This window comes from Halichoerus grypus, chromosome 4 (assembly GCF_964656455.1).
Source record: "Halichoerus grypus chromosome 4, mHalGry1.hap1.1, whole genome shotgun sequence".
Classification (NCBI taxonomy): Eukaryota; Metazoa; Chordata; class Mammalia; order Carnivora; family Phocidae; genus Halichoerus; species Halichoerus grypus.
In genome coordinates, this window is record NC_135715.1 from 189,089,487 (window position 1) to 189,115,081 (window position 25,595).

A 25,595-nucleotide genomic window follows, 5' to 3' on the forward strand; every position below is an offset into this window, starting at 1 on the left:
CACCATAAAAACAAATTTCAACTCTGGAAAAGGCAAACCAGTGTCTTGGGATGTTTTGAAAATAGCCCTGAACCTGTGAACCCCTGGATAGGGTATCAGGGACCACACCTTGAGGACTGCCAAGCTAGGTCATGCAAAGAGGAAAAATCCAATATATTGGCCATGGCAAGTATCAGTTTGTGCTAATGATTATCTAACCTAGACAAAATGTATTATGTGTTGATATATTACATTTCTAAGCACTTATGTACAATTAGAAACCAGGACTTAACTGGAACAAAACCTAATTGGAACAAAAATTTCTGTGATTTTTTTTCCATCATTTAATTATGAAATGAAGAGTCTTCATACTGTTTAAAAAGTCTGTGTAAAATCACAGCGGTGTTGATTGCATTATCTATACTTAGAAGAAAGTAGAGTCGCAAAGCCGTGTGTTTTATTCAGATGCTCTCCTTCCGAGATGCCAGTCATACCATTTCTGCATTTGGGGTTGGCTTTAAGATCTTGTTAACTGCTTTTGGTACCCCCGTGAACACATCAAGCAAACCCATCTTTCAGCAGACAGCCAAAGGTAACGCCGGGATGGGAGGCAGTGAGAATCAATATAGTAAGAGTATTTTTAGGGACTATTGATGGATTGCTGTATTTTGAGCTTAAGTCCAAGCGCCAGATGCCCCAGAGCTGACTAAGATGAACTCACCATTTACTGAGAACCGTATAGGCCATCACGCACGGAGAGGGCTCTGGGGTGGCCAAGCCAAGACCTCCACACCCTTCCTTCTGCAGTTTTGGGGAGAACTGGGTTGCTCCAGTAGCCTCATGTGGTGTTTGGGTGAGGGCTTACTCTCCCTGCCCAAGCACCGTGTTAGCCAGTCGATGGCCTCTAGGTCCTGGTAACGCAGGACCGTGAGATTCGAGGACAAGATTGTACAGGCGCAAATCAATTAATTCTCCGTATCCGGAGAGATCCCGTACACCACGGCGCTAATGACTCCACGGCCCTCTCTGAAGGCAGCCCCCCAGAAGGTGGGAGCCGCGTTAAGCTGTGCTGCTGTCAGCAAGCTGGAAGCTGCTGTGGGTCTCTGACACGGCTCTCAATTGCTAGCAGGTTTCTCTCATTGCACCTCATTTGCATCTGGGACATCAATTAGCATGTTTGTTGAGGCTAATTGAATGAAACTCAATCATAGCTCTTAATTGCTTGACTATGTGAAAAGAAATCACATTAATGCAGCTAATTAAGTGTACGGCAATAGATGCAACATAATTAGGAGCGAGAGGTAAAAAACAAGGGATGGCAAAGGTGCAGGAGTGGGTTTGCAGGGGGACGCCGTGCACCGTGCCCGAGCCATCGGCACGTTCAGCAGCGGGTCCCTCTGCTCCAGCACCTGCTTGGAAAAAATAATCCGCACGACGAGCATGGACAACTTGAGAAGAAAAATGCAAATAGGTTTGCAATTACTACTTTTTCAAGCTGTTGAGGGGCAGGAGATGACACCTCTGGGGGGCCTGGCTCTTGAGTGGGCCCCAGGGACTTGTTAAGTGCTGTTTAAAAGTACTTGGCTTTGAATTACCCTCATGCCTTGTTAAAGGGTTTTTTCCCCTTTTATCATCGATCAGCATTTTCTACAAGGAACAGGAGAAGGGTACTGTCTGTAACATTTGCATATCAAAATCAACTTGCTGTCTTTACTTCCCCCAGCGAGGTCCCTACCTCAGACCCGTCGGGTGGCGCGTCCCACTTCTGAGGAGGCGACATTGGTTAGTGGTCCTAGCTTTAATTCCTCAAGTACCAAGCTGGGGAGAGATGAAAAGGCTGGGTTCTTTCAAAAACAGAAAACTCAGCGTCGTTTCTCTTGGGGGAAACTCGAAGCTGCATACGTGCGCCTTTGCATTCCACCTGTTTCTGAAGCACCACGTTGAAGGGCTTTTATGGATTAGGAAATGCATTTTGTAAGGTTTATAAAAATGTTAGTGGCTTGCACTGTAAGAATTGCCAAGTTTATATCCTGGTTCTTTTTAGATCTAGTTCCTCTGAAGTTTCGGCGCCTAACTCAAGCGAGAAAACAGATTCCCTGGCCCATGCTGAGCCAAAGATAAATGTGTTCCCTTGCCGCATTCAAATCCAAAGAGCAGACACTTGGTACAATTTCTACAATAATTTTGAATAAAATATCCTGGTTATTGTATGTTAAAACATGCCTATTAAAAGAGCCCATGCTGAGGCTTTAGTCACTATCTGATTAGCCTCATTTTAGAGCCCATAAGCAATAAATGCTCAATTACACTCCTGTTATTGTATTTTAATTTGTTAAGAATTGGCATTAAAGAAGAAAGTTATAGCAAGTTGATATTTTTGAAAGAGTTACTATGCGAGAATGAATTCATTATTTACAAGCCTTAACTTCGGTGACGAAGCTTAGGTTGGCCTATTTTCGGGGGATATTAATGGGAGTAAGTTAAATATGTTTAAGAACAACCTTTTTTTTTTTTCTGTAAATGACCTTGACCCTCAGCCCTACTAACCAAGGATCACTTCCCTTGTGCTTTTCGTTCACCATCCTCAACACCCCAAGCTCATTCATGAGGTTCCCTGTAATTTTTCCAGTCTGTCTTATCCTTCAGTCTAATTTAATGGTAATAACTTTCTGTCTTTGGTCCACATCCTTTCAAAACTGTAGCTCTTTCACGGTCGATTATATTTTGGGGAGCTTCCCAAGCACCTTGACTTCCATGTGGAGTCTTGGGTCTGTCAAGATGGCAGAGACGAATGCCAGCTAGCCTGTCCTGTGGGGTCAGGGTGCATCGGGGCCTCTGCTCCTGGCTGCCATGGCTGACAGCAGATTTGTGGACCCCACTACATCTCTCTGGATGGTTTATCAACTGCTGACAGTGGCCTCCCCACTCCCAGTGAAGAGCTGATCTGTATCTGCCCACCCTTAGGTGCAGCCCCAGATCCTTTCTCCAGTGGTCTTCGGTCCTATGTTCCTCCTGGCTCCAGCCTTGCATGGCCGTTTGAGCGTTCATTCTGCACCAAGAATTGGCCATTTGAGTTCTCTCCTTAGGAAGTCACTAGAGACCCTGTAGCGTCTTTTCCTCCTGGGCTGGTGATTTTCGAATCTTCTATAGTTGTGTGTTTCTCCATCAGAACATCTCCCCCACCGTGGCCACTCACATTCTGGAGTTTCTCTTTTTGCCCTCCTCCTCTGCTGAGAATTCCTGCACCCTCTTTCCTGAGTCTGGGTTGGATCCCATGTGACCCCCCCCCCCCCCGCCAAGTGCTTATGTAGCGGGGTAAAGTCTCTGCTTTTGATGGCAGAGAGAAGACACCTCTTCTTACACTCTCCGTCCTGAGGTCCCACATTTGGGTTCCTTCCCCTGTGCTGGAATCTTGTGCTTCTGCTTCCTTTTTGTATCGTTGCTTCTGTCAGCAGTCATCCTGCTGTTTGATGAACCCGAAATTGATTCCCAACCCCTTCACCTGCTGGAACGTGAACATTCTCCCACAATTAAAAGATCCTCAGCCTACTTCCCAGAAGCCACTGGGATCCTCATCTCAGCTTCCCTGCCACTCTCTTGGCCCCCTCAGGCTTCCTTGATACACTAAGGCTGACTTTCCTCATCCCACAGGCTGGGGCTTCTGTCCCTTACACTTTGCTTCTAGAACTTTCTCTGGCTCTCTCTGCATCTCTTGAATGTTGGTTAGCATTTACAAGCAAACAGCTCACTTTTCCAGCCTCCCTGGGTCCCTTGCAGCCCACAGGCTGGTTCATTTGGCAGTTCTGAAATTACATGGACTAAGAACTTAATTGTTTATACTAACCACACATTTATTGGCTTTTTTCCTTTGTGTTCTAAAAGGAATCTACCAATATTCTGCCAAGGAAGGAATGTGTTTATTTCATTTCATGCTTAGTCTTAAAACACTTGAGATGTTACTTACCCAAGAGTGTTTTCGAATACATCCTTTCTTAATGTGTGAGGTCCATTTAATATGTCTACAGAGGCAAGAGGGCACCTTGCCCAAAAATTGCATTTGGAGGTCCAGTAATTCCTAATTCACCAGTAGGCCCCTTACCCTGGCTGTCATTTGCCTCCTCCATTCCCCCACCCGGCGACCAATCCTTGGGGGTTGTTTTACTCCACGCTTAAATGTTGTCAGGTGACCTCCACCGAGACTATCACTGTCTTAGCTTCCCCATGGTTCCCTGTTAGCTGCTGGTCATTCACCTCCAGCATGAAGAGAACAGCAAGATACTTTTTCTGGGTACAGTGAACCACTTGGAGAAACACAATGCTCAAGTACGAGACTTACTCAATGTTCTTTCTTTTTCACACACCCAGCTATTACACATCCATCCGTGAGCTCCGTGTTTTCTCAACACCATACCACCAACCTCTCGGACATTTTCCTGGTCCTTAGTGAAATGCTTGACCTTTTACTTAGTTTCCACCTGAGCTCCCACCGACAGCTTCATTCTTGTCTAGGTGCTTAGTGCTACTGGCATCTGAGACACAACAGTTGTTACAAAATAGTTTCCTATTGCATGGAATTTTACCTGAAACTTAGAGGAAGATCCTGGGGTCCTAGTGTGCCATGTAATAAGCAGCAGTTTAAAAAAATATGATTTCATATGGATACTTATTTTCTCCAGCTGGTGTGTCATCCACCCGATGGAAGCATTTCCTGTGTCTCCTTGTATTTCCAGGGTCTGGGCTAGTTCAGGACACAGAGGCTGTGATTTCAGTATATTGGTGATGCCACCATCCTTGACAGATCAAAACCTCATTATTTTTAAAGTGCTTGCCACAGTGGAAGGGTCATAGGATTGCAGCTTGTGGTGTCTGATAGAACCTTGTGTCCTAGATTGTACAAGGTCTTCTTTTTAATCTCTCTTGGATGTTTAACATTTTGAACAGGATTACATGCAGAACGTTCATGGTAAAGAGATTGATCTTCTGAGAACCACTGTGAAAGTCCCAGGGAAGAGGCCACCCCGAGCCACGTCGGCCTGCGCGCCCATCTCCAGCCCTAAAACTAACGGCCTGTCCAAGGACATGAGCAGTTTACACATCTCACCAAATTCAGGTAAGCTTACGGCAGACGCGCGCAAGAATCCATTGTGACGGCAGCAGTAGATGCGGCTGGTTGCAGGACGGTGTGGAGCCTCGGAGGTGAAGTGAGGTTGGAACCATTAACATTGTACATTAAGGTTTAGAAACCTCTTCTCTTCTGTGGGTGGTCGTTTCCCCTCTGCCTGTGGTTCTGGGACCGCCTGGTAGCATGTGGCGCCATCTTGAGTCACGGTCTCAAACCAACCACGAGGTCTTCCCAGAGCTGTGTAGTTGGAAGTAGAGTTTTGCATATGATTGAGGATTTAAGGGCCATCTAAAGTATGTAAATGAGTTGTGAGAGTATCACGGGCTGGTGTGTATCTGTAGTGACCAAGTGGTGGATGAAAGTGGAACAGCTATTTGGAGCAAGATTGAAAGGAAACCGTCGGATCTCAACTTTAAATTCTCTTGGTTTTATATTGTAACTTTTATGTCATTCTTTGACAGAACTTTAGTTTTCTTTATTCTCTTTTGAAAGGAGAATTTGCTCTTTAATTCAGGATCAGAGAAAAGTGTTTTCTCAAATCTAGATGTGTTTAGAAATTTCTGGCCATTGGTGTGCAATTGCAGGCCATTCAAAACGCCATGGTTCATTTTTGTGAAAGAATCTTTGCAAATGGTTGCCCTCCGGCTTTGACCTTCGAGTGATTACTTATCAGAGAAAAGGCCTGAGTCCTCCTTCTAACACACTTCCACACACGGATTTGTTTTCTCCAGCAAAAAGTCCCTTTCTTCTCTCTGACATACATCCACTCTTCTCAAAATAAATTACTGTCCTTTGGTACTTTCTGGGGTAGGTCTTTGCTGCATTTTTCCCCTTCTGAGGTGTCAGGTGCTTTCAAAGGGGGATGGTGCTGACCCCACGGCTCTGTGCCATACACAGCATTGGTTGGTGAAAGCAGGGTAGTAGAAAGGGGCCAGAATTGGGGTCCACTGGGGCTCTACTGCATGATACCAAGTGGCGTTGGACCACTAACTCGGTCAGTTAGGCCGATCTTGCCTGACCTGCCTACCTCACAGAGATGTGATGACAGGTAAGATAACACATATGAAAGTTTTGGGAAGCTCATAAAGTATAATATAAACATCAGCTGTTATTAAAAATCCAAAGAAAACTGGGCTTTCTGCTAAGGGAGACATCAGTTCATTCCAGAATGGTGATAAGGTCTCCTACGACCTGCTGACCTTCCTTCCAAGACATACATCAAATTTCCCTTTTCAGGATGGTTGTGCTAAATAGGAAGAGAGAAAAGAAGTGCCCAGGGTAGGTCGGGGGGGGGGGGGGGGGGCGGGGAGTTCTGTATTGAATGAAAAGCTGATGTCTTCATTACTTTCTATTTATTAATTTATTCAAAAAATATTTAGTGAGCACCTGTCCTGTGCTAGGAACTGTGTATGCTGTGGATGTGGAGACCCTGATCTCCAGAACTTATACACAAGGCCATCACCTTAAATCCAGCTAGTTTTCCACTTCTCCTTCTAACCCACCATGCCAAATCCATCCATTTATTTATTCACGTCAATAAACATTTATGGCATTTCTGATGTATGCCCATGGTCCTGGACACAGAAGATTAAGACATCATCTCTACTCTCGAGAATCTCACCCTCTGGTGGGGAAGAAAGACCAGCAGACAGGTAAAGGCAGGGCTTTGCAGCAGGTCGTGGTACGAATACATAAGGGGGCCTGAAGGCCCAGGGGTGATGAGTCCAGTCTCCCCTAGGAGGTGGGGCAAGGCTCAGGGCTTGGGGGGTGCCTGTGCTGGGTGTAAAGAAACGATGGGAGTCTGCCAGGGACGAGAATGAGGGAAGAGCCTCAGTGATTTGAAGGAGTTTTGCATATGTAATGTTTGGAGTTTGAGTTTTTTAATCTTGAGACTTGTGTTCTTTGGTGCTGAACTGCCCCTTGTTTTCCTCAGGAAAATGTAACGTTTGGTAAACAGAAAATACAAAATGCCACGTAACCTTATCATATGCGTGGAGTAGCTCATGTCCTGGGCCTCAGCTAAAGGAACATTCCTTTAGTGCCCATTTCTTTCTCTTGAATGCCCTCGCATTGGGTGGGTGGGAGGGTTTGGGGCAGTGCCGAATCCCTTTCCCTGCTCCCACGCTCAGCTGATTACGGCACGTTCCTCCAACCCTCAGCCAAGTTAATTCCTCTTAAAGGGAGCCTGCTGGATTTTTCATCTTCTTTAGATCACAAGTAGGGAAACGGAGGTATGACCACAGGAGCACAGTGCCACTTTGGGGAAAGAAAGTGCCTCGTGGTCGTGGCGGTGCTCAGGGACATGGCATCCTCGTCTCTGCGTGCAGGTGACGTCATGGGATGGTGACCCCCCGTCCACTTGTTCGTAGGTGCTCACTCACATGAAGAATTCCAACGCAGCAAATTTAACCTGAAGTACGTTGATATTATTTTAAGTGGTGGACTTTGACCTAAAACTAGGTATTATTTTAGCTATTTTAGAGCTGTTTGCCAAATGCTACTTAACTGTATTCTTCTTTCTCAGCTCATTTGAATTCTGCTGTTTTGTTCTGGAGGTCTAAGTTAACATGGAGATGTTTCTTTTTATGCTCTTCCTTTTTATTTGTTTTCTTATCTCAGTTACTGGACTAGATCAGTGTTTTGTGCCTTCCCGTCTAGTAACTTTTTCATTTACATAGACATGATAACGTGCATGTACCTAAATCCTTGTGTATTACACTTATTACTGTCTTAGAATAAATGTCTGTAAGTGAAGTGACTCAGTCAGTGGATATAAACGTTTATAAGATTCTTGGTACACATTCCCAAATTAATTCCTAGAGGGGTTTTGTTATACAAATACCCTTCCATCTCTGAAGTGAGTACCCACTTCACCCACACACACTTGCTAGCATTGCTGTTATTGTTTTTGGAATCTATACTAAAAATACCTCATGCTTTGTTTATTTGGATTTTTTCAGTTAATGCTAAAGTTGACCATCTCATGCTTGTTGATCACAGGTATTTCTCACATTGCAATTGTTTAGATGTATCTTTTCCCATTTTTGTACTGGGGTGTTTATCTTTTTCTTATTGGTATATAAGAACTCTTTATATGTTAAGGATATTAACACTTTATAATATGTTCTGCAGGTATTTTCCCAGTTTATTATTTGCTTTTTAAATTTTATGGTCTTATTTACATATAGAGGTTTTTCCCTTTTTAATATGTAATCAAGAATATATACATATAATCAAATCATAAGTCTTCTGCAGTTTCTACTTTAGATATTTAGAAGGCCTTTAATAATCCTGAAAACAGATCACAATTCATATATATGTATTTCTGAGTTTTACAGTTTTATTATTGTTTCTTTCTTAAGAATATTTAGCCTTTAATCTACCTTTAATTTGTTTGGGTCAATTATGCACAATAGGAAATCTAATTAAACTCCTTTTTCAAATAGATTACTAATTCTCCTTTCTCTGTTGAACTGTTTACTTATGACTGTGTGTGTCACCTTTATTATACACCGAACTCATTTAATCGAAATCACTGTGTTTCTGGGCTTGAGAATCTATTCAGTTGACCTACTGTCTCCACATTGTGTTACCATATATGGATTTACCACAGTGTCTTAGATTTATGATTCAGTTTATATCTGGTAGTAATATTACTCTCTTTTTCTTGTTGTTCTTGGCTATTGCCACTCATTTATTTTTTCCAATAAACTTCAGAGTAATTTGAAACCTCCTTCCCCCCAAAAATAATCACATTGTGACTAATTGGCAATGCTTTTAATCTATCAGTTAATTGTGGAGGAACTAACATCTTTACTATATTGAGTTTCTTGTCATGGAACACAAGTCTTGCCCAATTTATTCAAACCTAATATATATATTCCTCAGTAAAATTTTAACACTTTTCTTCATTTAGATGTATTGTGCCAATCCATTCTGTTAGTTTATAATTTTTGATGAAATGTGAGGCTAATCTTTTTTGGGAGAGGGGCGGGGGAGAAGGGAGCTGTTTATTATCTCATCTACTTCGCAAGAAATAAGAAAGCTCGTGATTTTTATATTTTTTATATCCAGTCATCGTACTGAACTCTTGTTAGTGGGAATATTTATTCAGATGTTTCTCTTGATTTTCTAGTATATGCTCATAATGCATCTCACATTTCAAATATGACAATACCTAATTGTATGTCAGTGTTGACTTTTGGATACCTTACTGCTTTGCTTCTTGTACTGCTCATGAAACCATCATTACTGGGTCGGCTGTATGTATGTCCAGCCCCGATTAGTGCTCTGGAGTTTTGGGAGGGGGGTACGAGGTCCTCCCTTCAGGGGCCTTGCTTCACCAGTCTTGGAATGTTGACTACATTTCATACATTGAAATGCTAGAAATGTGATGATCTACATGTCAGGTTTTGCCCTGGGCTTGGGGAAGAGGAGGAAAAACACGTTGTCCAAGTAGCTGCCTTGTGTACTGATAACTGAGCCCGGGTCTCCCTTTGGGGCCCACAAGTTATGCAGAGCAGAAGAGCCGCAGTGAAGGTGGGGCGGCCCCATGCTCCATCGGGCAGCTGTGACAGGCAGGCACGGTGAGCTGAGGGACGCGTTCAGGAGGAGCCGGCCATTGGTGTCCCTGCCTCCAATCCCATGTGGATGCTGATGCTTGAAAGAGAAGGGAGCAGCTTGGGGAGCTCAGACCTCCACACAGAGAGACAGAAAGAAATGGCAAGGAAAGGCAGTTCTGACCGTGAGGGACATCACTGAAGTGCACCAGCCTGCCCACGAGCTCTGCACTGTTGACGTAAACCAAACCTCCCCATCAGCATGGACCACGCGCCTTCCAAAGGCTGCAGGGCCAGCCCCTGCCTCTGCCTGATGGACCTGCAGGCACTCGTTCACAAATACGCAGCCAAGACGTTTGTGGAAACCAACAGTAAAAATGAGAGGAACAAAGATAAACAACACTGATCCTATAAGAAAGAGTGCGAGGTGGGGAAGGAGGAAGACTTAAGAGGCTAATTATTGTGTTCATAAAATGAAACGAAGGTTACATGAAAAACCTGGGGAGAAAGAGTCCTTGAAAATTAAAGAAAAATTGTTAAAAAAAAAAAAGAAAAAATTTAAAAATTTTTTAATTCAGTAGCTAGGTTCAGTGCTATAAAGAACACGGCCAAGGATACTGTTGGTGATCGTACCTGTGACAAAGGAAAGCACGCTGGAGGTGATGAAGGACATGCTGATGTCTTCCCATCTGAAGAGCTCAGGGTCAAGTTCAGGGGAGAGGAGGCTCTGGAAACACAGACAGAATCCCGGAAAGCATCCCAGGAAAGAGGAGAGCATGCTTACCTACCGAGAGGGAACTCTTCCGGCCTGTGGACTTCAGAGCAAACACCACATGCTAAAAGACAGTGGAAGAATGCCTTTCTAAGGACAAATCATTTTGAACCCAGAAGTCTATGCAGGGCCAAACTACTATCAATCAAGTATGAAGATAGGAAAAAAAAAAAATTTTTTTTAGGTGATGTACAAGGATGCAGAAACAAACAACTTTTTGAAAAATTTACTTAAGCATCTACTCCAGCAAGAAAGAGGAGGAAGAAGAAGAATCCGGGGGATATTTATTCAGGCCTGGTTCAGTTCCTGCTTCTTCCAAGGTCACTCACTCAGGATGTCCATGGAGGTATCTGCCGCGTATCTGCCGCTCCCCCTGCTTTGGCTTGGAACCTACATCGCCATTCTAATCAGAAGCCACATTTTAGGGGCGCCTGGGTGGCTCAGTTGTCAAGCGTCTGCCTTCGGCTCAGGTTCAGGATCCCAGCATCCTAGGATCGAGCCCCGCATCAGGCTCCTTGCTCAGCGGGAAGCCTGCTTCTCCCTCTCCCACTCCCCCTGCTTGTGTTCCCTCTCTCACTGTCTCTCTCTGTCAAATAAATAAATAATCTTTTTAAAAAAATATATTTAAAAAAAAGGCAACATTTTAGAGAATCCACCCGGTTGTTATTTCAGGCATAGTTGCGGAGAAGACAGTCAGATGTCCCACAGTATTTTCTGACATGAGTTGTCAGCCAGGCTGGTTTAGAATTGTATCCACCCATGATGGAATGTGGAGTTGTGTCAGGTCTGAACGTTATGCTGACATTTAAGTAACAGGAAAACGTATTGGTCCACAGAAGGGCCTTGAGAGGCAGAAACCCTAAATTGAATCCCACCTTCCCCATCTTAGGACCTTGTGTGGATGAACATCCGCATCCTCCTTGCTACGGTGGCCCAATGTACCTACCTCGCTCTGTGAGCGCACCTTTGCAAAGCCCGGCGGCCCAGGGCAAGTCTCTGGATTCTATTGGGAATCCATCGTTTTAGTTGTGCTTGTCACTGGTGAAGAAAAGGAAGCAAGAGGGGACAGAAATTTTGCATGAATTGTTTTCATGCCAGGCACTGTTGTTCCTGTCGCCTGTGTGCGGCCCTCGTGGGTCAGACACAGTAAACCCCCCACAGCATTCCCCCTGCAGTGGTGGGAGCGGCAGGCAGAGAGGCGTTCTGCAGGACCAACCGGGGTCTCCGTGGGCACCGGGCTCCCGGTCCGTGTCCCCCCGACTCTTTATTCCCCGACTGCCCCATTTTGTTCTGAGATGCCAGATACCTCCCTGTCCCGAAAGTGTGTCTTTGTTGGGTATTTGGAACGGTGACTGTGTTTTTATCCTCAGCAGAGCCATACGTAGGCCTTTGTAGCGGGAAACCTTGCCCCCTCCTCTCCCTCCCTCCCTGCGCTTCGGGCCCCCAGGGGTTTCAAAATATTAAAGCCGCCGGGAGGGTTGAGGCTGATTTTCCGGGGGTGGGGGCGGGGATCTCGATGTGTTTTGAGTATTGAACTGCCGTTGACATCTAAAGTCTCAACCATGCTGTTTTCCTCCACACTTCAGTAATCAGGACATCCAGCAAACCCATAAAAAACCAAACTAATAGCATGAATATTCAGTGACCTAGAATACTAATTATTGTCATGAATATTAATGTGATCGGACTTGCTTTTTCCTCTCCTCTTTCTCTCCCGTCCTCTTTCTCCCTCTCTCCCTCTCTCTTTTTTTCCACTTAGCCGGCTCTAAAGATGGGTCATAATGAGAGCATTTAAGAGGGAGCGCGCTCTCCGCCGTGACAGGGACTGGGGTAATAAGGAGAGCTTGATTAACGCGGTGCACTTGGGGGAGAGATGAGAGGCTTCACGTGGGCCTGTTCGGGGGGGGCAATGAGACACCAGCGGCTCTGTTGCTCGTCCCGGAGATTAATGAGGCCTAAGAGTGCATTAGGAACAGTGACAAAGGTTTGATCTAATGGGCTCAGCCATTTTTCCTTTGAGTGACAGACGCACAGAAGTAATTGGCTGTGCAGAATGGCAGCTCATTGGCGGTACTTAAGGATACATTATCCCCGTTGTGTGGCCCGCAGAGGCTGTTTATCAAAACTGCTCACACTGCAGACGCCGAGCCGCTAAGCTGCTGTTACAGTGGTAATAGCTATTAAAAAATAAATAAATAAGTAACGCGACATCAAAACTGGATCCGTTGTTGTCTCCTAGAAACAAAGTTTTTCTTTGTTTAGTTTCAAACGGTCTAGAAAACACTTTAATAACTCCGGAGTCTGTTCTGGGCACGGAATGAGACGCATGGCTCACGTGCGCCTCCGGGGTTGTGGGCCGCTGGGCAGGGGACCCCCGCACCCCGGGCCTTGTTTCTCACTGCGTTTCTGCCTCGGTCACCCCTTCCTGTCGCACACTTGGCACACTTTGGACTTTGTTTGCCACGTTAATCGTCTGCTTCATAGATTGGGTGCTCCTGCTAAACACCCTTCTAGCCACTTGGTAGAACGCTTGCAAATTCTCTGGCTGAGAATTATTTTGCTAAAAAAGGATCAAAAATCAGTATCCCGTGATAATCTGCTTCCACGAACCAGGGTCTACTTGGAGTAGTTTTGATGGCTGTTTAATAACTTACTATTTTTAGGGAAAGGAAGAAACATTTTGGGGGGTTTCTTTCAGACCCAAAACATCAGGAAGTTCGCTACATCTGAAACTAAAAGACACTAAAGTTACTATTCTTTAGAAGAATTGCGACGTCTTCAGCTTTTGTGAGAAACGCATTCTGATTGCTTTGCTGTTTCTGTGTTTCTGTGTTTCTCCCACTGAGGTTTAGGCAGATTTCTGTTGTTTCCATCCTGAAACTGTGAGCTCTTTGAGGTGGAGACCATTACTTCCCTTTCTTTGTTACCCTCTCCTAGTTTTGTGACCTCACAATTATTTTATCGTTAAGTCAGTGCTACTGAGCATCACCCCCCAAGTGAAATTCTAAGGGATGACCGTTGAGGGTAAGCACGGTTTGCTTTCCTCCGACCAGCACTCCATGGGCAGGACCATTGGGGAAGAGTTCAGGGATAAATCAGAAGCCTGCTTTCCAGTTTAAGGAAACCTTCAACTGTTTGAACCCTAAGTGGGGTGTTCTTTTCTGTAAAGACTGACAAAAGCACCTTGATCTTGATGATTTCCATTTAAAACACTAAGTACACTGAGCTGTCTGTCACTGTGGGGACAGATATCCAGGTTAAGTAAATAAAAGTTGCTTTAGAAACTTTGTTCCCCCTTTCAGAAACATACTTGGTGAAGAGTAGTGTCTCAGCTGTTCACGTGATGCTTTCAGGACCAACAACTGGTCAGCATGGGAAGAGCTAGAGGAGAGAGAGGGGCCCTGAGGAGGACCTCGGCCTTCAGGAGAACGGCTGAGTGCCGTCACGGGCCTCAGGAAAGAGCCATTCTGTGAAGAGCCAAGCCCACGATTGGCCTCCTTGCTGCGTTCCCGCTCCCACACTGGCAGAGGAGAATTTTCAGAGTAGGCATGGCGTTCACCATGTCCAAACCTTGTGGCCCGGTGTTTGGTAGTCACCACGTGTATAGAGAACATTTGTCTTTCTGGAATATTCCGGGGAGTGGTAAAAGGCAAGGCCATCCTGACCACAGTCAGGCAGCCCACCTCCACACCACGGCTGCAGTTTCTCTGTAAGAGCTGACCTCGTAGGACCTGCAGGGAGAGAAAGAAGTGAGCACTTCCGAGCGTAGGCCCACGTGACCACCGCGGTCTCCTCCCTGAAGGGGATAATGAAGGTACTGCTCTCAAAATGGATTTTGGGCAAAACACCTATTTTGTGTATCATATAAAGGAGAAAGAACCTTTTAAAGCTGGAACTGTCGTCTAAAGCAAAGGAAGAAACTCAGCATTCATTGGATGTAGTTGTTGCGAGTATAGGACCAAATTACGAAACTAGAGGATAAGATTTGGATGCCTCGGGCTTTATGTTTTACAGAACATTACTATGTGAACACTGTAATCATATTTTGTTGCTTAAAAGAAAATCCTTTTTTTTTTTAAGATTTTAGTTATCTGTCAGAGAGAAGGAGAGAGAGAGCAGGGGGAGCGGCAAGGAGAGGGAGAGGGAGAAGCAGGCTCCCCGCTGAGCAGGGAGCCCAACACGGGACTCGATCCCAGGACCCTGGGGTCATGACCTGAGCCAAAGGCAGACGCTTAACCGACTGAGCCACCCAGGCATCCCTTAAAAGAAAATCCTTAGTTTTATTTTCCTTTTGTGTAATGTTGCCATGCCTCGTTACCACTGCATTCCGTATAAACTGGTTCGCGTAGCCCGTACAAGTAACAGGTGGTAGGCAGGTGAGCCCGATGTACGCACTGTGTGCGTAAGCACGTCAGAGTCCGTAGGAGCAGGTGTCCTGACTCAGGTAAAAGTGGGCAAGATGCAAAGAGCGGGCATGGTTTTCACAGTGATGAGTGTTGCACTGGATAACTGGGAAAACACAGACTTTTGTCTTTGGAATAAATATTTGGACTGATTTCTAAATATAATCGCTTAAGTGAGAGCCTACCTTCTGATGTGCTTAATATTTTCATCTTGAATTGTCCTGAACACCAGATTATATCCATGTCCAGGATGCAGCAGCAGCCTGGCAGCGGGGCATGAGCAGGCCCACGGCTTCTCCGGCTCCCCTTTCTTTCTTCGCCATCTGGTTGCGCCATGTCTCAAGACCACGTTTTCATTTCTTTCTTTCCCGTTATTAAATTGTGCCTCTCACAGCTTGGTCGGAACTGGTCGTAATACTTTGGAATTTTGCAAGACCTGGAGAGGTAGGGGTGTCATCACATTGTCCCAGTGCTAAGCACTGTCCAGGTCCGTATGGTAGGTGCTCAGGATACCTTCGAGAACGTGCATGTAGGCTCACGCATTGCGAGGACCTCTACAATAGCTAAGCGCAGATGTGAGCAGGTGACCACACGAGGAAACCCCAGCATGAGAAAAACATAAGGGTGACATTCAGACCCTTTAGATTTTAAAGACAAACAAAATTAGCATTATCGCCATTTTAAGCTTTTATTAAAAAATAAACTAGAGAGAAAAGGTAAACTCAGCATTGGTGAAATTAATAGCAGCTAATATCCACAGAGGCTTTGTGGTTTACAAAGTGCTTTATGCAATTTGATGTTTATACCAATCAGCCACATGGGGCATATTATTGTCATCATCATTAGTGTTACATCCATTTTACAAATCACGAACTGAATTGTTTTCAAGATGCCCGGTTTCATCTTCTTTTGGCCAATGGCCTCAGAAAATCAGCAACATACGTCACAAGTCAGAAAGACGTTAATGCTGTTTGAGTAATGACTCTCCTGGGATTTTATCCTAAGGAAGAGTCTAAATAGAAGATGTCCTTTGCAGTATTGTTTACTCTAATGAGAAATTGGAAACAAAACTATCCAAAAGTAGGAAAATAGCAGTATGAATTGTCTGCATTGAATCAGCAAGATGTCACGTATCTAAAATTATTATAAAGATTATGGAACAACATGTGAAGAGGGTTAGGAAGTCATAAGAAAGAAGTGTAATATAAAATTACATCATTTCTGTGGCCATCACTAGGAAGAATTGATGCTCATGTTCAATAATGAGTTGATCTGTTACATGAGATTTTGGAAGTCTTCTAATTGATGTCATTTGTGCAAGGTAAGTTTTAAAGACGTTTGTACAACAAGAACGATTCATTGTTTTTTTACTTGGACATCATAATCAGAGCAGGGAGAAATCTGAACAAAATGAGCTATTTCTGCATTTTAGGAAATAAGTGGGAACTGATCGCAGGACTGTAGTTCTGAGCGCGGCCACGCTGTTGTATGTAGTGGTGATCACATCCGCTTTTACCGCCGGGTCTGGACTCCGTACATTCTCTCCTGTCTGGATAGCACGGGTGGAAATACATCCCAACGAAGAGATGCACCACGATGCCTATCTCCATAGTAGATGTGTTGAACGCACTCTTAACAGAACAAGTGTCATTTTGTAACAATGCAGGATCCTGGACGCCTACGTCTTTAAGATACTGTGTCCTTGGAAAAAATCCTCTTAGCCTCAAGTCCTGATTGCCAAAAAGGAGGGCAGATTTCCAATGCAAATAGTGCCTGAACGGCCCTGCTCATAGGTACTTAAATCATCCGTATCTCACTTTTTATGGTAGTGTTGTGAATTATATTCTTTTTGGGTTTATAATTAGAGGACGAACAGATGGCGAAGGCCTATTTGGAAGTGGTGTGGCCGTTAGAGTAGCCTCGGTCGCCTTGCTCTGATTCCAGAAAACTGGTCTTCCTGCGCGCGCTCAGCGGGGTCTGTGCTCCTGGAGGTTTGCAAGGCAGCCTTGCACCCCAGACTTCTCTAACATCGGAGGCCAGGTAGGACTGAGAACCGACCCCCAAAAGCAATCTCTGTGTGTTTCTCAGGGAGAGGTCTCTGAGGGGAAGGGGGAGCTCCTGTCAATCCTCTGCTGTAATTACGATTTGTTTTTAGAAAGGTATAAAATTCCACAGTGGAAACCAACATCCGCGTTGTACTGGGGCACTCGTAGACCCTCTCTGGTTGCGCCCCCCTCGCGCAAGGCCCTGGAAACTTAGGGGCCTGTCACCTATTGCCAGGCACTGCTCCTCTTCTGCAGGCTACTTCACCAATAATTCAAATGCCAAATATTCCTTTTCTACTTTAGGCCTTTGAGAAGGCCAAGCTATGTTTGTAAAGATGAACCAACGCGGAAAGTGCAGTGAGCAAAATTTTGTATTTTAAAAGAAATGATTGTTGATGAATCTTTATTTGAATGCTATGAAAAGCCTTATTTCAGAGTATATTTTTAAAAATCAGAGCAAGCTATTTTTTATGTAATAAGCCTGTAGCTTAAAAGAAGAATTCTGTCTTTGATGTCATTTGGTGGATGAAAACATTCGCGTTCAATAGAAAACCAGCATCTTTTTTATGCTCGTTTGAGATCAGTTCAGGCAACATACTGATATTCATTCAGATATAAATGCCAGAGTCGCTTTGAAATGCAAATTGTTTTAAGAAAAATAGCATATGGTGGAGGTAAGTACCTTTTCAAATCAACTCTTACACTTTAGGGATATAAGTAAAGCTAAAATTATTCTTTGGGAAGAATCTGGCGCTTTTGACACATGGAAGCTTGCGCTAATCAGGGCGGCCCGTAAGCACACACATATCCATATCAAGGAGATGGCGCTGAGACTCGGTGGATTAGCATGGTAATATAGCCGCCCCCTGCTAATCAAGGCCAGGGGCCCAGCTGATCCAGAGATGTGGTATTTGAGGAAACCCTCCTTCTGAGTTCAGAACAGGCCAGGTAGTCGACCGTGTTTTTCCTGATAATATTTGGGGAAAACATACTGAGACAAATAAACAGGTCTTTTCATGACCCCTTGTGATGGAAGCAGTACTTCCTACTGTGACGGGCGGGGCCCCTCTTTGAGACGCAGTGCTGGTGCCCCCGTCTCCTCGCCCCCCCCTCAGCTCTGTCCCTCACACTTGCTGACCTGACCTCTGTATCCACAGACTCTTCAGATGACCCATTTTTAGCTTTTTTGGGGGGTGAGATAAGTTGTATCAACAGAACACGCACAAAGAAGGTGCAAAATCCCGATAGCCAAGCGTGCAGGTGGCCCGGCCTCAGATTGGGAAGCAGCAGGTGGCCACCAGCCCCCACCTGTCCCCACTGTCCGTACACACACACACACACACACACACACACACACACACACGCCTGAGGGTGGTCGCCGTCCGATCGCTCACTCCCAGGACCTGTGGGTGGTGAACGGTTGGGTGGGGTCGCGGCCGTTGGTGCTTGGCTTGGTCTTCTCCGCACATCCTGTCTGTGAAGTTCGTCCTGCCCTGGCCGCGTCAGCATCTGTCCGTCCTTCCCGGTGTGTGGCATTCCACCGTAGGGACATGCCACGGGGCGCCCGTGGTGGGGAGACATCCGCCATTTCTGGTTCGGGGCTCTCCCGAGGAATGCCGCTGCGAGCGTTCTCGTCCAGGCCTTCTGGCACCACTGTCGGGCACGTCTGTGTGACTTCCAACTGGACTGATGTGGAAGGAAGACGGGAATCTGGAGAGAGAGGCTCGTATCGGACTGTTCAGTGAACGCTTCACAGCAGGTGAGTCAGTCAGAAGAGAGTTTGGGTTGTCCTGGGATAGCGTGAGACTTTCCATACTATTCTGGAGAGAGGGGCATCCATTTCCGAAATCTAAAATAAATCTGCAGTGTTCTGTGAAGCGTCTCCTGAACCTTCCAGGGGCTGTTCTTCCTGCCCCTCAGACCTCCTTACGGCTCTTGTGTTCTGGCCGCATGTGGGCTTGTCCGATACCTTCTGCTGGACGAGATGGGAGCTCCCCTAAGGGCACAGACTGTTGCCTTCACTCTGCCCAGCGCACAGCGTGCTGTGGGTTCAGTGTCGGGAGACGGGGAGGGGCAGGAGGTCTGTGTTCGAGGAGATGGTGGGCCCGTGGAGGGCCCGCTTCCACTTTGCTAGCAAGCTGACAAGCCAGCCTGCCAGGTCCTAGATGATGAGAGCTTGGTGTCGGGACAAATGGCAGGTCATTACTCACAGCTGTACGGGTGCCAGAGTATGAGCCTGGTCGTGCACCCATTCCCCCAAGGCCAGGGGACACCAGCACACACACTGGGCTGCATTACAGAAGAGGAACCCCAAGTTTAGGAGACCCCGTCTTCCCTAATGGGATGCACACAAGCCTGCCCGATCTGTGCCATGGAAGGCAATGTTGTTATCCCAGACGGTACACAGATCTGCCCTTCTCCGGAGGAGGACCTTTCTCTCTCATCCAAGCCTATTCACCATACAGACAGTCCAGAAAAGGCCATCCAGAACAAAAGGATGCCAGTGCGTGTGCCGCACGACACGAACAAGCACGAGACCCATGCGGCAGTCCACCGGCAGTGGTGGCATGGGCATTCTGGTGGGGCACGGGGAATGGAAGGCAGGGCTGAAGAGGAGGAAGAGCAGGAAGAATAGAAGGTACCCCTCTTCCCACCCTCTGGGAGGTCACAGCCCTGGGGGGCACAGGTGTCCCATTGGCTTCCTTTTAAGGCCTCTTGTCTGTGGACCCTGGCTTAGAGCTTAGTGAGTTAGACTAAGTGTTGGATCTTCCTCCTCGTCCCCGAGAGCGAGGACGTTCCAATCCAGCTTGTAGAAGCTCTTCTCTCTAGGGAGAGACAGGCATGCCTACAAAGAAAGTGGTTTCCAGCCGCGTGCCAATTTCTTTCTTCCCCAGTCGGATAGACCTCCGTGCCGTATCGTGGTTCTCAGCCACACGAATGAAATTCTGCAGCAAGACGGACATGCGTTCAGGGTGGGCACCTGCTGGAGCCGTTCGCCCGACTGCCAGGAGTGGAGGCCCCTCTGCCTGGGCTCAGCCACGTTGAGAATAGTGTTCAGGCCCCCCGTGTTATCTCCGTGGTCTTGGCCTTCCAGTGCTTGGCTGCCAGGAAATCAGATCAGTCGTGGCTCCTTTTACAGATGAGAACCCCAGATCCTCAACCTTAATTAATAACTTGTTAACGTGAAATACAGTACCATTCATTGGAAGATGTAGGCCTAGAGAACGTTGAGAGAAAATAAAGTGAGTTTAAGCTCAGCACCTCCCTTAACCTGCTTTAGAGGTATTTTCAGAAGTGGTGAGAACAACTCGCAGCGTGTCACAGGTAGGGCAGACAGGGCTGGGTGCGTCCACGTACAGTCTAGGAGCAGGGGCCGGTGTTGCTTGACCGGTGACAATTCGTGACTTTATTCAGAAATAGAAATGAAATTATGCATTAGCGTTTGTTGGATGGTGTGTGCGTCTATGTGTGTGAAAATAAGCATCAGAAATTGACAAATACTGTAATTAGATCTGTATAGTTATTTAAGATATTCATGAAACATTTGGGCGTAGTTGGTTTCTTTGACTAATGGATTCACTCTGAGCAAGTCGAAATGCCTCAGAGTGTGACCACTGGCCCAGGACTGCTCCCCTGTGGAGCGAGATGCTCCGCGGGCCACAACAAGCCACTGAGACTGCTTTCACGGGGCCGCAGCCGCATCTGTGGACCACTGGTTTGCCTCAAAGTTAAAACCTGTGTCTTCATGTGTTTACATTTAAAGGCAAGTGCCTGTCTTTGTGGATCCCCAAGCTATATATTTAGGGCAAAAACAGGATTTTTTGTCCTCCATAATTTTTTTGTTCTGTCGCAGTTAGTTGATCTTTTATTGTTTGGCATTTGGAAAAATTTGACATTAAAATAAAGTGAGTATATATGAAAGGGAGGTTTGCTCTCTTGAGAGTAAATCAGAAACATTTTACTTCTGAAGCGAGATTCTTCTTAAGCATATTTTTGAAAGATTTTGTGACTCGCAGTTAGCAAAGATGAGGACCGGGCAGGCGTGCAGGTGAGTGAAGTGGGCCGGGCAGGCAGGTGTGGGCTCTGGCCGAACCACTGTCCATTCGGAGAGTCACAGACGCAAGCCCACTGCTGCCGGATACTCTTATTTTTCAAATAATGCCAGAAACCACAGACTTTTAGGAGATCTCTCCCAGATTCTACCTTAAAAAAGAAGTCATTGTCTACTCAGGAAAAATGCATCTGTGAGCTCAACCCAGACTCCAGGCCTCGAGTCTTTTGTGACTGTGTGTCCATATACCCACATTCACGTGGCCAGAGCTCAGTCACGTAGTGTATCTTGAGTCCACGGTGGGGGGTTGGGTGTGGTTGTGAGAAGGAGACCCTCATGCTGCGGGGCCCTGAGGTTCGGCTTTCTGAAGAATTCTTCGTACTGGTTTTGGGTCTTGCACTGATTCGGCAGTCACACACCAAGGCACACAGTCTTGCCAGAAGGTTCTTCACTCCACAGGTCCCAGTGGGGTTCCTTGGGGATCCCCTCAGGAGCCCAACCCCAGAGCTCCTCCCCCAGCAGCTTTATACATGGAACTCGCTGTGCTTAAATTTTCATTTGACAAAGAGCTAGGAGTTTGAGAACCAGTGGACCAGCAGCAGACACGTGACCAGCTCCATCACGTGGATTTACTTCAGTGTGTACATTTGAAGGAACCTACTCTCCTCCTTCCACAGTGGCTGGTCGGCCTGGAGATGAAGAGTTTTCAACCTAAGACGAGCTCTTGGTCCGATACCTCTATTAGAACATTTCACGTATTCCTGTCCCAAGTTCGTAGTGATTTCTGGGTATCTGAGCTTTAGCAGGTGCACTTGGAATTTCCCGTGTGCCCACGTTACCTGAGGAGCTTCTGAGAAAGCAGGTGCTAGGGTGGGGCCTGGGAGTCTGCATTCCTAATGAGCTCCTGGGCCGTGCTGCTGTTGGTCTGAGAACCACACTCAGGAGGATCTGTGTCCTTCCACACTTCAGCTCCTGAGATGGCACTTTTGGCTTTTTTCTGGAATTGGGTAGAGCTGCCTGGGAAGAGTTTTCCCTTATGACCTTCAAAGTGTGCCCAGTTCGGATAACAGCATAAAATCGGTATCATTTTTTAAGGTAGAAATATATTTTCTGAAGCAAAATCTCTCATGTCTGTGGACCACTTGTTTGTTGCGTGGCTCACGTACGTGTTTCAGGAGATGATCTTGGGCCTGCCCCATGCTTGTGGGATCAGGGTCAGGTCGGTTGTTGGTAGCAGAGCCCCGGTTCCTACCTCTGATGGGCTCACCGGGACCACTGGAGTGCTGTGGGAAAAGTGCATTCTCTCAAGCCCCAGCCCCAGGCTTTCAGAATCAAAATACAAATATTTTGAAGCCTCTATTTTTAAAAAGCTCCATGGGTGATTCTGGTAATTGGCCAGATTTGGTCAATTTGGCCGGATCAGGTCTGTGCACTTAAAATCTTGTGCTATGAACACCTTCTGTTAAAACAATTTGAACTTAATTGGTTCTAAACCAAAATAACTAGAAGAAAGTTTAAAACAAAACAAACCTGATCTCTCTGAAGATCTGCATCCAACAAACGAATTCACTCACAGAAGTTGGATGGGCTGTGCTTTAGAGAAAGGCACTGAATCATGATTTTGAGTCTAAAATTGGTATGACCAGGAAATCATTAATTCTGATGTTGAGCAGCTGATCCGTATCATCCGGTACACGATGGGACTGTTCCATTGCGGCCCCGTGTCCTGTGCAGTGGCGAAGGCCACCCTTCCTCTGTTGGGCCTCTTCAGGGGTTGGCATGCCCTCCGATGTCTCGTCTAGAAGCTTTGGTTTGTGTTGATCGTAGAGCTTCACCGTGACGGTTGGCTGCCATTTGTGGTCGTTTTCCCTTCCGGGGATACGTTACAAGCAGTGGCTCCCGTAGGGTCCATCTTGCTGGGACTGAGGCTTTTCCCAAAAGTGGGTCTTCCGTCTTCACCTCTGCCCCACCTAGAGACGGTGTCGCGTCGGCGTCTGTTTAGCGTTGTGTTGCGTGGCTCCCTAGGATCTGCTCCACCCTCGTTTCCTCTTGCGTGTTGTTTCGTAGGGTGCTTCCGTCTTCCGCGTAGCAGGGCACCAGCTAGCTGCTCTCGGTGATGAGGGCCACCGCGCGCAAGCACGTGGGCGTCTAGACTAACTCATGCTGGCTTCTGGGGTCCGCAGTCCGAGGTGGTGTTCACCTGACTTGTTTATTCCTAGGGAATGTCACTAGTGCGTCTGGGTCTCAGATGGCCAGCGGCATCAGCCTGGGCTCCTTCGGCAGCCGGCAGGACGGCATGCAGCAGCGCTCCTACTCTGTCTCCAGTGCCGACCAGTGGAGTGAGGCTACGGTCATTGCAAACTCGGCCATCAGCAGTGGTAAGAGAGGGCGCAGCCCCCCGGACCCGTGGCCCCCTCGCGGTCCTCGGTGTGAGCCAGGGCCCGGATGCGGCGCCCTCACTGGGCTCGCTCTGCGTGCCAGCCCCGTGGCGCGGCCGCGTGAGCAGGGCGCGTGTCACCTTTCATCTGCGGAGCGTTTGGTCCTTGACAGAGGTTTCACTCGCATCCTCCCATGTGGCCCTGCCGGTCAGGGAGGAGCAGGTTGCCTGCCAGGTGTGGGAAGCGAGGCTGCACACCCATGGTCCCGTGACAGGGAGGCGGGAAACAATGCAGAGCCCGTGTCCCGGTCACGCTTCCCTGGGGGCCACGCCCACACTTCCACCAGCGGCGCACATGTTACCTCGTCTCGGGGTGTGTGTCTTTGCTTTTTCCATCCAAGGAAAACACAGTTCATTCTCCTTATCAGTTTTCCAAAATTCCCGATGCACCTTCTAAATTTGGAGAGTTCCCCTGTCACCCCTTTTCGGTGAGCATGGGCAGCCTTTGGGGAGACGCGTGCGGACGTCGGAAGCCGCCTGGGTGTTTGTGTGGAGTCGTGAACGACATGCTCTCGAGGCGGCACGCTGTGCCTGTGGCGTTCTGTCTGCGGCCTGTTCACCGGTATTTAATGGAATTCCCACTGTTGTATGTCATCTATCAGACAGGGTTTTAGAGTAATTTCAGCATAATTTGTTCTAATTAAAAGATTGAGCATCAGGTCTTCCCTGTAGACCCACCAGCTGCTGCAGCAGGACGTTTGCTGTGGGTAAACATAATCCTTATTTCTAGTTGCTCCCATCCCTCTGGCAGACCCTGCCAAGTGAGGGCTTTCATAAGGACGGCTCCAGACTGGGGGCGGAGGAGAAATGGAGTCCGTCCAGGCGGCACCCTGGGGCGCCACGGCAGTGCGGGTCTGCAGGCACGTGGCACGGCATGCATGGACAGAGCACGGCCCCCGTGCCCGGCACGTGCCCACCTCTGGGGCCCCTTCCCCACCCAGAGGAGGATGCTTGGCAGCCGGTGTCCCCCTCCAACTCTTCTGGGCTTTACGCCCATTGTCTGAGGTCCTGGGGATGCCCTGAGAACCCCAGCGAAGCGGGTTCTCGCTCCCTGACACGAAGCACCCAGAGTGTGGTCCCTTGGAAGGTGACGTCTGAGTGTTCACAGCTGTCGTCTGGCCTGGAAGGGCCTGTGCTCAGTCAGCACCTGCAGCCCCAGCCCGGTGGCCTGAGGCATGGGTGTGCTTGCTTCCCTCCTTGTGTGGTTTGAGTGTGAGCACGGGACCTGCTCCGGGGAGGCCTCTGTAGCTGTTGTCGTTTTAGGAGGAACGAGCAGTTCACGTAATTACCACATCGAGGTGCTTCTTCAGTCAGTACCACTAGCCAGCCGGGCTTATCCTGTGGCCGCCTTTCTGCGGAGGTGTTTCCAGAGTCTGTTGTGCACACGGCCTTGGCCCCCCCTTGTCAAGCAGGGACCTTCTAGAACTTTCCTCCTCCCAGTGCATCATGGAGCCACCAGCCTGAGGAGGCCGACAGGGTTGGAGTTCTGCTCCTTTTGTGCTGTGGGAGTTTTATTTGGGGAGAAGGGGGATATAAAAGGAAGTTTCTGAGAGAGACCATCACCCCCAATCTTTGCCTCCCCTCTACTCAGAATATTTTATGGGAGTACATGGGTGTCTCATCGCTTAAGCGTCTAACTCCTGATCTCAGCTCACGTCTTGATCTCAGACTCATGAGTGCAAGCCCCGCGTTGGGCTCCACGCTGGGGGGGGGGAGCCTACTTTAAAAAAAAAAATAGAATATTTTATAGAAAAGGCATGGGAAGTGGCATATTCATCTAAATCCGTTCTGTGCAAACCTTCCTTCTGCACACTTACCTCTTTGATAAAGACTCGCTAGGCAACCATGCCTCCACCCCACGTCACAGCTCTGTGTCCAGCTAGGCATGTGTGCGATGGGGACTCCACAGCACCAAAGCTTGGGACTCCATTACTTCCAGACCCATGGTTTGGTTGGAAGTGGCATTCCACAGAAGATGTTTGCATTGGTCTTTACACACACATTTATAAAGTTCCTATAAGAGACCCGCTTGTCTACATACGAATGCTGTTTTTATATTTACCCAGTGATTTCTCATCTGTTCACACCCTTGAGTGTCCATTCTTCATTCATATAGCACGCTCGGTAGAAACTAGTTAGGCTCCCTGACGCCACAGAGCCTGAGCCCCGAACACGGGAGGTGAGGAGCTCCATTCTGGCCCCATGTCAGCCCCATGCCGTGGGACAA

The 25,595-nt window shown here is 47.3% G+C and overlaps 1 protein-coding gene across 13 annotated transcripts in view; it reads left to right on the plus strand.

Moving 5' to 3' along the window:
• The window catches only part of AGAP1 (ArfGAP with GTPase domain, ankyrin repeat and PH domain 1), a 524,718-nt gene that overhangs the window by 341,440 nt on the left and 157,683 nt on the right, over positions 1-25,595 (plus strand). For 7 of the 13 annotated variants that reach the window (XM_078071496.1, XM_078071497.1, XM_078071498.1 and 4 more), the window contains 2 exons: positions 4,921-5,089; positions 23,151-23,309. In XM_078071496.1, the coding sequence (XP_077927622.1) occupies positions 4,921-5,089; positions 23,151-23,309 (328 nt within the window). The remainder of the gene's footprint in view (positions 1-4,920; positions 5,090-23,150; positions 23,310-25,595) is intronic. The other 6 variants (XM_078071500.1, XM_078071499.1, XM_078071494.1 and 3 more) reach the window with 1 other exon arrangement.